Here is a 16,972-nt window from a genome sequence, read left to right as displayed (position 1 = left end):
TCTGGCAATAACCTGTATTACTCTTGCCCATGTTTTGTTATATTAACATCACTCACATACTTCCCAGCTTTGCCTCAGTGTAATAAGCAGAGGTGCCCTGCTCATTTGTCTTTGTCACTACTCCACAGAACCCAAGTGTGTTCTGCCACCTGTTGCATATTGCGCCAACAGACCTTCCTATAGCCAAAATATTTAAAGCTATAATTGCATTTTATTTTTACTAACGTTTGAGCAATGCTGCATAAAGTGTTTATTCAATATGATATTTTATTACTTAAGTGATTTATTTTTTTGGTTTAATATTACTTTTGTGTAAAAACAATATATAGCTTACAGATGCAGCCAATTAAAAAATCAAGCGTATATATACTCCCAAAAGGGATATGTATAAGAAGAGATCAGCGCCTGTGGCAACAGAAATTAAAAACAAGCATAGCGTAATACGTTCATAATATGAGATATCACCCCGTGCATACACTGGATGTTAAATAGGTGTATTCTCCCCTTTTCCTTCAGGTGACTATTAATGGGGGTATAAGTTAGCGATAGAAGTGAAGAAAAGATAATGCCTTTCCTGTGAAGTGAAATATTTTCCAGAGGTGGAGCACCTCCACCTTCTATGTAAAATGCCTACTTACAAACCACTGCTGTGGTGTTATGCATATAACAAGAAGCCCTTTCTGGTCCCTCCTTCAGGGTTCGCTGCTCCTTTCAGGTCCCAGGCCAGGAATAAAACCAGTGATAGTGTAATACCGTTTTTTATTTAAAAACTAATTAAAATCAATAAAAAATTTACACTCACATTTACCCTGACGGGTTTTGCGCATTGAGTCCAATAAAAAGTTTGTATGGTGTTCCCAGGGGTGGTCCTGTCAGTTCACTCCAGACTCCCTCGTGGTGCCTTGCTTCTGGGTTGTTGTTTGTGTAGTTTAGTATTTTAATTATTATTCTTTATCTTTGTAGTGCCAACATATTCTGCAGCACTTAACAGCAATTTCCCATCTTTCACATCAGTCCCTGACAAAATGAAGTTCACTTATGAAATAAATGTAGATTACATTTCAGGTTACCTACTTCTTGTAGCTTTTTTTTGGCCTAATGTTTTATTTACTCAATAGGAAACATTGACACCAGCTAGAGATATTTTCAGGTAGCACCTTTAATGATGACCTTTAAGACACCAGCCTGAACACCCAGTTGTGACTCTTGGCAGTACAACTGGTTTATATGCCTATAACTTTTTTCATCATAAATGTCAGTGAGCATTTCTTTACCTGTTTTTCCCCCTATAGGATAAACTTAGTGTATTATCCATTGTTGCTGGTGCAGCAGGAAAGTTGCTGAAATGTGTGTCTGGTCTCATGGCCACAGCAAGTCTAATCAGAGGTACACATAAATGCTGCAGTAAATATTGACCTCCCTTCTTTATGCTTGCTGGTCACAGGAGGAACCATATCCGCTTATTTCCATTGCTGGAGGCTGTTCTTACAAATCAATAGTAAGTTTCAGGAGCTAAGCCCAGTTTGACAGGGTTGTCAGCTTTGTGCTTTTTACTGACATGATCATGGCCTTCAAATTGCTACCTGTATCGGGTGTCTTTGCTTTTTAGCAAACCAGGCTAAATAATAGCAGTTAATGCTTTTAGCAACCAAAAGTGGCCCTTAATTCCCAGGTTAATTTGCATAAATTGTCCACACTTGGAAGGCCAATCTGCTTGCCTTCCTGCAAGGACTGTACGCTTAGTGATTATTTGGTAATCCTAAAATGCCAGACCATGTTGTAAAGTAGTTATCAGTTTAAACTTATAGCATACAAGAACAACTTTATCTCAGGCATAGGAAGGAAACAAAGTCGGTTATAATTTAATCTTCACACGTTAAGGTATGAATTGGTTAGACTTGTATGACATTACTATGACAAATGGGGCATTTTGGTGCCCATGTGAAATCATTGGCCTATAAACACCCAGAAATGCTCTTCCTTTGTTGCGCATTTAATTGACTTCAGGTATGTCCATGAAACTGTAATTGCTCTAACAGTAATGCTGACCAGTTATAGTTTTTATAGGAATATAATATTACCTTCCTAGAACTATTCAGTTTGAAACTAAACTATGCTCTCTGCTTGGCCTGCTAACTGTGTTTGATTGTGACATCTCTCTTCTCATGGCTGCTGCTGTGATGTTGGGCTTTTGGCAGGGCCCAAACCTGGTAAGTGTTTGCACTGCCCCAAGACAGTCATTAAAAGTTGCAACAGCTTTGGAAGATGCAATATCGGTTTTAATTATAGCAGACACAGTTCAGTAGAACTGTTAATTTTGCTTGATTTCTGTTTAAATGTACTAAAAACGAAGGCTTATGGCACACACTGCAGTGGAGTAACACCCAATGCCCCCAGTACAGCCTGTCTGTATTGTCAGTCATCTCTTGCTGCACCTGGGGTGAATTGTATCTTAGAATGCATACTTGAATGTTTAGTGCATCCCCATATGTCGCTGATAATCTAACTTTATCTCTGACTAGATTTTACCATTAGTAAATTTAAGGTTATTGTCGCACTCTTTTCGCTGGAGGACAAGTGCTTCATTGTGGCCATTTAACCTGTTTTTCAGTCCAGTGGAATCTGACTGTCCTTAATGCTCACAAGGGTCATCTACAGATAAGAGATGCATTTAAAAAGAAGCTTAATCTCCTGGTGAAAGATTTTGTTCAATAAGCGTCACATAAAATACAACATACAAAAATGTATCCCATAACAGATTCACCAGTTGAAACTGTATATTTAATGTGTCTTTTGGCTTTATCGTTTCGTTGACTGCTTTAAAGTACAACTGATCCCATAGTATACAAATGCAGTTCTTCTGACCATCTGCTTTTTCAGTTTTAACGTCTATACACATGGATGCTAAGTCATCTTTTAAATATTACTTTATTGATAAAGCTGGTGTGTGCAGATTGCAGTCATAAGCAGCTCCAAGTAACTCCCAGTAGCCTTTGCCAGTTTTAAAGGGATACCATCATGGTTTTTTCAAAACGCATCAGTTATTAGTGCTGCGCCAGCAGAATTCTGCACTGAAATCTTTCTTAAAAGAGCAGACAGATTTTTTTGTGTTTAAATTTTGAAATTTGACATGGGACTAGACCTGTATTTAGTTTTCCAGGTGCCCCCAGTCATTTGACTTGTGCTCTGATAAACTTCAGTCACTCTTTACTGCTGCACTACAAAGTAGGGCAAATTTAGCATTTGGCACATAGATGCAGACCACGGAATCTGATTAGCCTGATTTGGCCTACCACATAGCTGGCCAAAACGAGCAGATGATCAAGTGCATGACCAGGTATAATGAAAATACAGAACAGTACTATTTGTTCATCCATGTAGATGACAAAACTGGTCAGTATTTGGCACCCTTTAGTGGCACCAGCACAAGAATGTGATTCTCATGGGTGTAGGACAATGACCTTATTGTAGTGTCATATGTTATTATTGTTGGTTTGTATTTATATTAAACAATTGTAATTACATGGGTGCAGAGGCAGATCTAGGGTCTTTGGCACCACATTCCTGCAGAGCAAGAGCATTTTCTGCATATTCCATATTTTGCATGTAGTTTGGCACTGGTTGGCTAACAGGCAACACCAGAAAGTCAATAGTATTGAAATGGTTACACCGCACACCTGGAATATTACTCACTTTATCTGCTTTAGTGGTGCTGGTTATCCTTCGGCCTGACGTGGCCTTCCAATGGCAGCAGTTATCCTGACGAAGGGAGGTTGTACCCCCCGAAACGTTGATATTGGTGGTGAATATAAATAAAAGAAAAACTGCAGAAAATTGGTGTGTGCGGATCCATAATTGAACAGGCAACACCAACGTATGTCTTAAGATGACCATGATCCTAAGAGGAAAGTGGCAGTTGGTGTAATTTGCTTAAAGGAAAACTATATCCCCAAAATGAATACTTAAGCAACAGATAGTTTATATCAAATTGAATGACATATTAAAGGATCTTTCCAAACTGGAATATATATTTACATAAATATTGCCCTTTTACATCTCTTGCCTTGAACCACCATTTCGTGACTATCTGTGCTGCCTCAGACATCACCTGACCAGAAATACTACAACACTAACTGTAACAGGAAGAAGTGAGGAAGCAAAAGGCAGAACTCTGTCTGTTAATTGGCTCATGTGACCTTACATGTGGTTTGTATGTGTGCACAGTGAATCTTACGATCTCAGGGGGCGGCCCTTATTTTTTAAAATGGCAATTTTCTATTTATGATTACCCAATGGCACATACTACTAAAAAAAGTATATAATTATGATAATGGTTCATTTACATGAAGCAGGGTTTTACACATGAGCTGTTTTACTCAGTATCTTTTAATAGAGACCTACATTGTTTGGGGGGTAAAGTTTTCCTTTAATATTCAAAATGGTTTAAAAGATTAGGTCCTCTGTGATCTCTTCTTCTTATGGTTAATATGAATTGCTGCTTAGCACTGGTAACTGAAAGGGATATACTTAGGGTTGCCACATGGCCAGTATTTTACCGGCCTGGTCGGTAAAAATGATGCTTGACACCAATGTTATTAATAGGAAAAAATGGCAAGAATATAGGAAGGCCAGTATTTTTGTCCAGAAAAGGTGCCAACCCTGATTGGTAATTTAAAGGTGATGTTTTTGTAATTAAAAATCTACCAAATATAAGTTGTTAACTATAGTTTTTGGAAATTGTTTTATTAGCGGCTTCAGCAGTTTTCTTTCTGTTGCAAACAACCCTGATATGCTGCGTGTTCCAGACTGATAGGAGGTTTTGCAAGATTACATTTTTCAGGCTGTTAAAATTACATTTTCGTGGGTCTCAAGAATAGCTCAGCATGATCTGCGCTAGAATAAGTTCACTGCTTTTGGTTGAGAGACTTGCTAATAAAATGCGGAATATCTTAAATTAAACTGACATAAATAAATAAACCATTTGGAGAAACCGGTTAATTGTGCGCTACTGTTTGGCAGCATTTTAGTAAACATGGCTATTTCCATTACTTTCTTGTGATAAATCCTATTGAACTGGCTAATAAGTCTTAAAAGCATGTTTCTATTATACATTCATTAAAAAATTTTTTTAATGTATTTAAACAAGCACAGTGGATCGCTTTACTGGCTTTCAGAGACTGGGTCTCAAGTTCAATTCCACTGACTTTTGAAACAATGTAGCAAAAAGGATTAAAGGAATTGTTCAGTGTAAAAATAAAAACTAGCTAAATAGGCTGTGCCAAATAAAAAATGTTTCTAATATAGTAAGTAGCGATGCACTGAATCCGGGATTCGGTTTGGGATTCGGCCTTTTTCAGCAGGATTCGGATTCGCCCGAATCCTTCTGCCTGGCCGAACCAAATCGGAATCCTAATTTGCATATGCAAATTAGGGTTTGGTATTCGGCTGAATCTTTCACAAAGGATTCGGGGGTTCGGCCGAATCGAAAATAGTGGATTTGGTGCATCCCTTATAGTAAGTTAGCCAAAAATGTAATGTATAAAGGCTGAAGTGTCTAATGTCTAACATAATAGCCAGAAACCTACTTTCTGCATCGCTGCTCTCTAGGTTTCCACTGATTCAATCAGTGACTCGATGGGGGGGGGGGCACATTTGTCATTACTGTTTGCTTTTGAATCTAAGATGCATGCTGAGATCAGTTGCAAACTCACTGAACAGTTATGTCCCAAGTGCCCCCCCCCCTTAAAGTCGACGACTAACTCAGAGTTAAGTTGGCCATAGACGGTGCCATCTCCCGACCTGCCACTAAGCAGTCAGATCAGATAAAGTAGTAAAAGAACAGATCAGTCGATGTTCTGCCCCTGACAGCAATCGTACGATAGTTATGTCCGACAAAAGCTGGTGATAGTCTCCCACTGATAATACATGCAGAGATATTATTAGTAGCCGACAGAAATTTTCTAACCCGTCCGATCAACTGAACGACCGATTGCCATCTCAAAAAAAAGTCGGGACACTCCCGAAAATCGTATGAAATGGAGATTTGTACGATCAAAAAAGCAGGAAGTTGTGTTCGACATCGATCCAGCCTTGATAGATTAACTAAATGTATTAGAAATGTTTTTTAGTTTGCACAGCCTATCTATTTACCCAGTTTTTATTTTTACACCGAACTGTTCCTTTAAGACTTAGAAAAAGCATGCAAGTCATTGTGAGAAATGGACTCGTTAACGTCTTCGAATCAGAAGGGCAGAAAGGGACAGATTGCTTTCAGTTTCATTTACAAATTACTGAACATGTTTCCTCTGTATTGGCAAATTGCTGCATTACAGTTCCTTCCACTTGGACACTTATTTTTTGGGCATATTTTATTTTTACTTCTGACACCTGGGACTTTACACATTGTAAATCAAAACCTACACAGTGCTGTAGCTGGCTCTGGTAAGGGTATGCAGAGTCTGTGGAACATTTAGCTACTGGAGTCCGAAAAAGGCATGTGGAGGTTACTTACTGGGACATCCATGCCTATTACCATTGTCACAGAGACTCGGTGAGTATTGCGGTATATGCATCTCTCCTGTTTGATGTCTGCGCTAGCTGTGGGCCAGCAATAGACATCCATTTCCTAGGCACTACAGTTACTTTTTTTTAAATTCCTTTTGCAGCTTCCCTAGTGTCGGCTATTGTTGGCCCATTTCAGACAGTAGGGTCCTTCTGGCGACTTTGTGGTTGAACAATGTTCTACCTGGTCTCTAGGCAAAAATGAAACTGTCACATGTTGTTCTTAGAACTGTTCAGGCCTGGTTGGCAAATGCCAGAGGGGCTGATGTAAGATGCAACAGTCAGTCACTAGTTATTGGGCCTGTGGGCGGTAGGGTTGCCACTTGACCCGGTAAAAATGATGGCTGATCCCAATGTTATTAATAGGGAAAAAGATAAATATATAGGAAGGCCGGTTTTTGTTTTTTTTTCAGTAAAGGTGGCAACCCAAGTGGGGGGCTGTTTGGACAATTGTGTTCTGGAAATTACAGGGCTATTTCTGAATCTACAAATGCAGCAAGGAAGTAGTGTGAATAGCTGTGGCCATAGTGGAACATTTAGCTACTGGAGTCCGAAAAAGGCATGTGGAGGTTACTTACTGGGACATCCATGCCTATTACCATTGTCACAGAGACTCGGTGAGTATTGCGGTATATGCATCTCTCCTGTTTGATGTCTGCGCTAGCTGTGGGCCAGCAATAGACATCCATTTCCTAGGCACTACAGTTACTTTTTTTTAAATTCCTTTTGCAGCTTCCCTAGTGTCGGCTATTGTTGGCCCATTTCAGACAGTAGGGTCCTTCTGGCGACTTCTGACATCAGCATAATTATTCTGATGTGTGACATATCTGCTTTGCTCCTTGCAGAGTATGATGGGTAACAAATTTTGATAGCTGCTTCTGTTCTGACAAGGCAGATTTTCTACACAGAGTTAACTATGGCCAGTAGTACAGGTATGACAATCAATAAAGCAAAATAATCTTGGGCATAAAGGTAAGAATTACAAGAACAGCCAGCACAAAGGGAGATAGATAGATGTGTGTGTGTGTGTGTGTGTGTGTGTGTGTGTCTATATACACACACACACACACACACACAGCGTTAGTCCCCAGCTTAACACACGCAGTTGGGGAATCATGGGAATTGTAGTTCCTTGCAAGCTGAATTTCCAAATGTAGCACATGCCTGTTAACGAGTTAAGTTGTCTTCTGAAAGTTTAACAGAAGTACTTTCACAATGCGTTTGTCTATGTACAGTGGTTTTTCCAACTCCATTGCATCACAGCTCTGTACAGTTAATGTGCTTTTAAAACTAATCATGAAGTGCTGAGAGTGGGTTCATGGAAGGGATATGTAGGCGGGGCTTAATCTTCTCTTTCAGTGTATTAGCCTTGTTCTGGGAGATTCCCTATGCAGTAGTATTGTCGGATTGGGGGTGGTCTAAGCCATCTGTGCATATTCTACTAACTCTTTCATATGCAATGTAATGCCCAGCCCCACACCCTCCCTAATGTTATCTGCATCTAGAGCAGTACTCTGTCCTGCTGGTTTGGGGGAGGGGGGTTTCTCTGGATCATGTTTCATTGCATCTCTGTAGACAGAAAAGTATACTGTATTGCCAGCCCTACATTGGAAGGGCACATGGGCCTTGCTAGCTGCTAATGTAAGCGTGCATTCATTTTCTTATGGATTTTGCTGTTCTCGTTCAAATATCAAGCTAAGGTGTGTTATTGTAAGGCTTGTACATTTAAACACTCATCCCTCTGTTTTCATAGACCTGGAAATTTGTAATACAATTGTCACATTACCTACTAATTCTGCTTAACATGCATTTCTGTGTTATCAGACTAGTCATTTTTTCCTTTTTCTTTACAGTCCTGTATTTATGAAACATTTTCATACACTAATGAGCAGTGGGGATTCTATTTGTACAGTAAGTATATATTAAACTTTTATAATAAATGATATAGAACGTAAAAAGTATTTAAGTGTATTGTTAAAACCGTGCACACATTTTTTCTGTAATGTCCTCAGCTGTACTTTGTTACTGAGTACTTTACACTTATATTTCAGTTTTTAGCCATAAATATTTGAGTAAAAATGGTATTGTTTGTAACCAGTGTATTATTGAGCAACCAGCAGAGATTATAACACAGGTTTATAACACAGAAACCAAATATAACAATTGACCTTGCCTGGTGCAAAAGAGCAGTCAGCAACAATTGGCTTGCTAGTTTGCCTCTGGAGGAATGGTCTCTTCGTAAAAGATAGCTAATGATCTTATTTGCTCAGTAGCAACCCTTTTACATGGCAGAGGGTCTTTTATCAGGCCCTTTGCTATGTCAGTAGTATTTTCTTCTGAACATTTCAAGTGCTGGCCTGTTCCTAGACCCCTCTCAGACACTTGCCTGTGTAATTCATTGCTAAGCATGCTCATTCCTACCTACTAGCTAATCATATTGGGTGACAACTAAATGAGTGTGGCAACAAATAAGTTCACTGGAGGTACATACATTAGATTAAATTGCCTCTCCTCTAAGGAATCTGACACTTGGGACATTTTTATTTTAACAGCTGCTGTTGAATTGCCCTGATCAAAATGTTGATGACTTGTGATTGTCATCAGAGTTCATATTGTGGATGGTAATACCCTGTGTGCAGTAGACCTAAGCAGCATAGAGGCTTAAGTGAACCTTTATATGCCTTAAATATGCCACCTACAACAATCCTAAACTTTTAAGGTTTTCCAATGAACATTGTGCTCTTCAAGTGTTCCTGGTGCACAACTAATTTTCACTCTGTTAATATGAATGAATTTTGTTACAACAGTGCCACCTGCTGGTCACTTTCTCAAAAGTCTGACCACCAAGTAGTCAAGGAAGTTGTCAGGAGAAAGAAAGAGGCTGCTCTGATGTTCTTCTGCTTAGAAAAAAATGAGAGGTTTCTCAATTTTTTCCTAAGCAGAAGAACATCAGAGCAGCCTCTTTCTTCTAACAACTTCCTTGACTACTTGGTGGTCAAACTGGTGAGAAACTGACCAGCAGGTGGCACTGTTATAACAAAATTCATTCATATTAAAAGTACATGTATCTCTTTATATCTTGGAATGAAAACAAAATAAATTATGAATGTACATTACAAAACTGCTTAGAATAGCACTCTCGTCAATTTCACGTTCACTTATTTTAAAGGTTTACTTATATTTTAAGCTGTGAGATAAGCGGCCCAAAAGGCTTTCTCTGCCTGCTTATAAACACAGGTGGAGAAGCAGACCCCTCTTTTCTGTATTTGCATCAGGCAGCAAAGAAGTATGGTTTGGCAGTAACCTTATAGAGAGGGCTTAGCAATGGACTAATTACTGTGCAGGGTTTATTTGTTTTGAGATATATAATATAATATATATATATATATATATATATATATATATATATTATATCTATCTATATCTCAAAAAAAATGTATGTATATGAGAGAGAGAAAAAAATATATAATTTTTTTTTTAAAAAGGGTTGGTTCACCTTTAAAAGGTAGGTAATTAGGTTGAAGGTCCGCGCTTGTATTTAAAAGAGGGTCAGCTGCACCAACTAAAAAAGTGGATACCACTTATCCACGTATTTACAATAGAATCAAAGGGGGGTTTTCAGTGCGCTAGTTAGGTCTAGTCCCGATACCATAATGTACCTCTTCTTAATCACAGCTCTCCCTTAAATTGAAAGAAGCCCGAGAGAAGGTGCGGAACGCGGGTCTAGTTTGTATCCCTGTCAATTTGCCCACAATAGCCCTCGGCATACTTCCCTCTCTCTCACGTGTGCATGAGACAGCGGGAAATATGCTGAGGGCTATTGTAGGCAAAGTGACAGGGACACAAACTAGACCCGCATTCCGCACCTTCTCTCGGGCTTCTTTCAGTTTAAGGGACGGCTATGATTAAGAAGACGTACATTTATGGTATCGGGATTAGATCTAACTAGCGCACCGAAAAACCCCCTTTGACCTTTAAAAGGTAAATTTTATGTTATAGAACAGCCAATTCTTAGCAACTATTCATTCAATTGGTTTTCATTATTTTTTATAGTTGGTTGCCTTTCTCTTCTGGGTCTTTGCAGCTTTCAAATGGGTGTCGCTGACTCCCTTCTAAAAAACAAATGCTCTAATGCTAAAAATGTTTCTATTATTAATAAACAATTAAAAATAAATTGTCAGCAATTCATGAATAAAAATTAGAAATTAGAAAATAGTATAGAGGTTGAGAAGCTATTTTCTTCGGGACAACTCCACCTCTATACTATTTTCTAATTTCTAACTTTTATTCATGAATTGCTGACGCTTTATTTTTAATTGTTTGATACCATGAACTCACTTTAAAATTATAACTACAGCACTAGCACCTTATTTAATTCATATAAGAACCATGAACTTTTAGATTATTCATCAATTGTGTGTAGATAAATTTTATTGAGGGTCACATCACCTGTTTTATAGCACTTGAGCACTTTAATCATTTTAATTAATTGTATATAACACAATCAATTGAAATACCATTAATTGTATGTTGGTGCTAAATTGATTGAGAACTAAGCATATGATTATAACAGCACTAAGCACTTATATAATTAGATCTCAATTAATTTTAGTAAGGTAGTGTGGGGTTTTACTGCTTTTTCTTGTTTTTAGTATCCCTAAATTGTCTCAATATCACTCTCTACATCATACTAAAAAGTTCGCATAGGTGAACAACCCCTTTAATGTAGAGATCGATCTTTCAGTCTACACCAAGTTTCTGGTGACCTAGGTTGTACAACGAAACATCAATGTCTCCAATAAATTATTATTTGAATTATGGCACAAAATACTCAGAGTGCTGGATTTTCTCATTACTAATGTTCAACTGTAAATCGGCACCTACCTCCTACTTTTACATAATGTGCGGTATGAAAGTGCCATCATTCAAAACCCTGACAAAGATGATCCTCTTCTGACTCTTGTTTTTAATTCTCAGACACTGCAGGGGACCCTATGAAGCAGCACATGAGATGAGTAAAACCACACAAACAATAGGAGGACCCCCTACAGCCCCTTCCCCTGGACTCTCACAAGTAAGCAACCTTGATCCAGATAGATGCAATTAGTAATCTTATTTACAAAGCTGTAGTTTGAATGGTTAATCTTTGAAATGTTTCATTTGTGGTAATTTTGTTGATTCACATGTGGACTGTGGGTATATTATTTGCAGGTATTATCTGTCGGGAATGTATTCGTTTGTGTGTGTGTGTTGGGGTGATTTGTTAATTTGTAGAAAATGTGTTTTTCTGACTGGAAACCGGGACTTCTGCCATTAATTTGCTAATGGTAGAACTTTACTATCTTCATACTCCATTTCCTATGTATTTTAGACAGCCTTCCCTTCTGCACCTACGGCCCCTGTTGTGTTTGGGCCCCCACAGCCCCCACAAATGAATACGCAATCTCAGCCTCGACAGGTGAGTGACCTGATATGCTCAGCATTGTAATATTTGTCCTCACCCTTGCAAAAACCCTGCTTTCCCAACTGCTAAATGTGCAAGTTAGGGTCATTACCTGTATGTTTTTGAGCCATTATGCTATTCTTGCTGGTTTCCATGACACTGCTGTTTAATTGATGTTTGGACTATTTTCTAGTAGTTTCGTCTCATCATTTTAAACTTTTAGAATGATGTAGGCCGTTTTTAAGATCCCAATCATGTATACCTTTAGATGCACAGTCCACTGCAAACCATCTAGTAACTAGTATTCCTTTTGACCTTTTTCATTTCTCCCTGGCCATATGACTATAACAGTTTAAGCTATTATGACCTTAAATGGGTTGTTCACCTTTAAATTAACTTTTAGTATAATATAGAGTGATATGCTGAGACAATTTGCAATATGTTTTCATTTTGTATTTCTAGTTGTTGAGTTTAGTTTTTTTTTTTTTATTCAGCAGCTCTTCAATTTGCAATTTTAGTTATCTTGTTGCTAGGGCCCACTTTACCCTAGCAACCACACACTGATTTGAATAAGAGACTGGAATATGAATAGGAGATGGCTAAATATAAAGATGAAAAATAAAAAGTAGCAACTATTTTTGTAGCTTTGCAGAGCATTTGTTTTTTCGATGGGGCTGTGACCCCCAATGTGAATGCTGGAAAGAGTCATAAGAAGAAGGCAAATAATTCAAAAACTATAAAAAATAAATAATGGCCATTCTATAATACACTAAAAGTTATCTTAAAGGTGAACCACCCCTTTAATATGACCAGTCCGTAAGTGTGGGTAATGCCTTTGCAGTTAAACCACTGCAGCATGTTTTTTCGTGTTATTCGAAAAATATTAAATTCCCAGTAGTTAACAACTTGTTTTTTTTTTCCCCCCCCCTTAAATGGACACGTCCCCATGGTGCTTTGTGTTATGTACTGAATAAGCTTTTTGAATTTATTTATGTCCGATAACATAGCTGACTCAGGTGGTTCATTCTCTATAGACTGCAGTGGAACCACCCTGACTGCTAAGACTCTGATTTGCTGAAACACACACATACACCCACACGGGCTGATTTGCGGAAAAGCACATGCTGAGAATCTGTCCCAACACTGTCAGGATTTCTGGCTTCCGTTTTTCTGCAGGCTGAGATCACCCCCCCCCCCCCCCCATGTGGCATTAGTCACACAAAGCATTGGCAGCTGAAATTGGGTGACGGATTCTCTTCTCTCAGCCAAACAAAATGTCCATTGCCTACAATTTGCTGTGTATTTTACTAGGCATTTCACTACCATAGTGTTTCACTATTCACCTTCCAAACACTTTTTTTTAAGTTCAATTGTTTTCAGATTGTTCCCCAGAAATAAAGACTTTTCAAATACTTTTCCATTATTTACTTTTTACACTTTTTTCAAAATCTAAGTTTTTAAAGTTTAGTGTTCCTGTTTCTGGTGTTTGAGTCTATCGGCTCAGTAATTCAGTGCACTCTAAACTGTTACAATTTTGCAACATTTAGTTAATAAATTTCTCAGTAGTATCTGTAATATTAGCAACTGTTTTATAAATTTTTACAGCTGCCTGTAATGAAACTCTGGGATTCTGCTCAGCAGGGACAAAAAGAAGAAATGTATCCACTAAATGTATCAATTTAGAACAGTTTACAGGGTCAGGTCCCAGAGCTGCTTTAGAAGGTGAAAGATGACACTTTACACTTGAATATTAGAAAAACGGTCACACATAGAAAATAGAAAGTAATTGGAAAAAGTCCATTATTTTTATTATTATTTCAGGTGAATTATCTGAAAACAGCTAGGTGTTTGAAGGCGAACAAACCCTTTAAAGAGCACTCATACAAACTTCTGGAAGTCTTTTCTTTAAGCTAACTTGTTTGATTTGTCAAATTTCAGTTTGCGGAAATATCCTGTCCAGTTTGGTCTATTGTCACCACCCACCTTTATTCAGCCACAGCATAAATAAGTCTGACTTGTTTCCCTTGATTTTCCAACCGTGTTTTTTTTTGTCTTTTTTTATTTTTTATTTTTTTTGTTGCACCTACAGAACACATACAAAATAGAATGAAACATGTTATTACAATTGTGTTTGGTTACATATATAAATTGGAGTGGTCCTGTACACATTCTTTGACCACTTCAGTGCTATTTTAATTACCCTAAACAATTAGGATTTTACACATTTTTTTCCTCTGAGCCACTCCTATTTCCAACCAGGATTATGTCAGGGGAAGAAAAAAACTTTAATCATTCTTTTATATGTAAGCCAGCTAAAACGAACCAGCTTCATACATCTTTTACCAACCATCGCCACCACTGCTTCTCCAGTTTTTTCTGTGACTTTCAATGCCCATTTTACCAATGATCCTTTAAAGGAAGTATTTCACTCTTGTTTCTCCCCACCTCTTTGCATCCTTTTCTTGTTTCTGCTGCTGCTGCTTCTTATAACAGGCAGGATTCCGATCAATCCAGGTAATGTTTCACTGTCTCTCTTCATAACCCTGAGAATTGTTGTATTGGTGGGAAGGCCACATATTCCTAAGATAATGCTTTTCTATGGGAGATTTTGACTCCTGTTTAGGTTAGTTATGTTACCACTCTGCACTATTGCATTAGCCCATGTACTTTTAAGTGCAGGGCAAATTCGGAGTACCTAGTTTTTCTGTAGGCCACGTTTGATAACATTTTTCCTTTTCTCCAGCATTATTATCCAAGTAGGACACAGCCTCCCACTAGTGCCACCAGAGTGCAGAGTGGTTCATCTGCTCGAGCAGTTACTCCAGCCCATGTGTATCAACCAGGCTCCCAAGTTATGATGATTCCTTCACAGATTTCATACCCTTCCCAGGGATACTACATTCAGGGACAGGTGAGAGCCTGCAAGCCCCTCTTCTATTAAATCTTTAAAATCTTCCTTCCAGGCTTCAGTGTTCTCTCTCTTTGTAGGTTTTTATTTTTTTTCTTTGTGTTTGGTAGTAAAAAGAAATATAATTGTTTTATAGGGACGCTCGTATGTGGTGCCCACAAATCAGTACCCTGTACAGACTGGGGCTCCAGGTTTCTTCCCCAGTGCAAGTCCCTCCGAATACGGCACATATGGTGAGTAGATAACAGCAATGCCGGAAAAAAGAGTTGTTCTGATTTTTGGTTTCCTCTCAATTTTTATGGTTTTGCTCTCCTGCTTTTTTTGTTTGGTATCTGAATCCAGGCTGTCTGGATGTTTTTCAAAGGAAATGTGTTTTCGCCCACCGATTTCTATGACTTTAGTGTTATGTTATTTTAGGTTTCCTAGCTCTGTATACTGTAGCTCTGCAGTAGAGCTATGTTCTGCACCCCCCTCCCCCTTAGTGTTTATATGATCAGGACCCAGGATCTGACTATATTTAGTTCAGCATTTCTGGGAGGTGGAATGAAGTCTTGGGAGAGCTCGAAAGCTCACAAATGTGAGGTTGTCAAATTCTGCATTATTTAAGGGTCAGATTATATTTGACTTAAAAATTCAAATTGATTTTTCTGCGGCTTAGATTATTTTTTTACTTTTCTGCATATTGGGTAATGTGAAATTGATATAGGAGTACATTGAAAAAGTGCACAGGGTGTAGTCTTGGCAAAGGTTCACTGCTCTCCCTTCCTTGCATATTTAAAGCTTTGATTGTCTTGTTCAGTCTTGCAATCCTAAATTTCTCTCAATGTTTAGCTGGGGCATATTACCCTGCACAGCAGACTTTCCCTCCTGGAGTACCTGGAGCACAAGTTATGATGAACCAGCCACAAGTGATACCTCCTAAACGGGAGCGCAAAACAGTAAGTAAAGTTGGATTTCTTTTAACTGACTGAAAACTAGAGAAATGTTTTCCCATTTCAGTATGCTAAACACTGAAGTTGAAGCTACTCCATGTTTGTTTGTTTCTTGCAAGGTAGATAGATTACCAGAGTGCAGATAATCCCCCTGCATATGGGACTTCTACTAACAAAGTCACAGCATAGGTTAAAGTGCAAAAGAACAAATCAGCCGATGTTCTGCCCCTGACAGCAATCATACAAAAGTTATGTCTAGTTACAGTCTCCCTCTGAAAATCGTACGATCGGCAATACATGCAGAGATAATATCGGCAGCTGACAGAAATCTTTTAACCTGTCCAGTAGACCAAACGACCGATCTCCGCCGGACTAAAAATGTCGGGACTCTCCACACACGGTCCGAAAATCGTACTAATCCTCGATTCGTACAATCAGATCTTTGCGTCTATGGTCAGCTTAAGGCAGTTGACTGTTTACTGGTAATCTAATTATCTACCACAAGCAACACACATGATGTATTTTCAGTTTTCGTGTTTGCCCTTTTTAGCTCAAGAAATATCAGAAACCATGTTTGCCTATTGTTTTTAATAGCAAATTTTTTTTAGAATATTATTAATTAACTCTTGTTCAAGAGGGAGTGTACTGCAGCTTTAAGTTATGCATTTGTGGTGTTCTACTGTGATATTTTACTCTTATCTGCCATTATTAAAATGTATTTATAAAACAGCAGTGTATTTCACAGTGCTGTACAATAAATGCTTGTATACATTGAACATACAGGATATATACAATAACTGATACAAGAGGTACAGAGGGTCCTGCCAAAAGAGCTTCTATGCTGCTCAACCATAGGATAGTGTGGTTTGCTGGCAGATGGCTGGTGGTGATAAACTGTACAACAGGCAGTTGCTGATATGTAAAAAGGATATCGGTAGTAAGGTTACTCCTAGCTTTCTAACATTTTCATGAGCTTAATTATTGAAAATTACTCGCTTTGGCAGTTGGCAGCAATATAGCTCAAGAACACTGTGACTTGAGCTTACCAAGGTTATGACGTGCTTGTTTATTTTTCTTTGACATGTCTGAGTAATACAGTAAAAGGCTAGAAATGTTCAGTATGTATCA

General features: G+C 38.3%; 1 protein-coding gene across 7 annotated transcripts in view; it reads left to right on the top strand.

Annotated features, from left to right (window-relative positions):
* eif4g1.L (eukaryotic translation initiation factor 4 gamma, 1 L homeolog) overlaps nucleotides 1–16,972 on the top strand; it is a 57,489-nt gene that overhangs the window by 1,893 nt on the left and 38,624 nt on the right. For 2 of the 7 annotated variants that reach the window (XM_018263541.2, XM_018263542.2), the window contains exons 2-8: nucleotides 8,415–8,472; nucleotides 11,539–11,635; nucleotides 11,933–12,019; nucleotides 14,498–14,518; nucleotides 14,748–14,915; nucleotides 15,049–15,145; nucleotides 15,744–15,850. In XM_018263541.2, the coding sequence (XP_018119030.1) occupies nucleotides 11,573–11,635; nucleotides 11,933–12,019; nucleotides 14,498–14,518; nucleotides 14,748–14,915; nucleotides 15,049–15,145; nucleotides 15,744–15,850 (543 nt within the window). In that variant the 5' untranslated portion in view covers nucleotides 8,415–8,472; nucleotides 11,539–11,572. Of the gene's footprint in view, nucleotides 1–1,474; nucleotides 1,499–8,111; nucleotides 8,262–8,414; nucleotides 8,473–11,538; nucleotides 11,636–11,932; nucleotides 12,020–14,497; nucleotides 14,519–14,747; nucleotides 14,916–15,048; nucleotides 15,146–15,743; nucleotides 15,851–16,972 lie in introns of those variants that run through there. The other 5 variants (XM_041563208.1, XM_018263544.2, XM_018263543.2 and 2 more) reach the window with 5 other exon arrangements.

This window comes from Xenopus laevis, chromosome 5L, assembly GCF_017654675.1.
Source record: "Xenopus laevis strain J_2021 chromosome 5L, Xenopus_laevis_v10.1, whole genome shotgun sequence".
Classification (NCBI taxonomy): domain Eukaryota; kingdom Metazoa; phylum Chordata; class Amphibia; order Anura; family Pipidae; genus Xenopus; species Xenopus laevis.
Note: the sequence above shows the minus strand (reverse complement) of the source record. Positions and strands in the feature narration are given on the sequence as shown.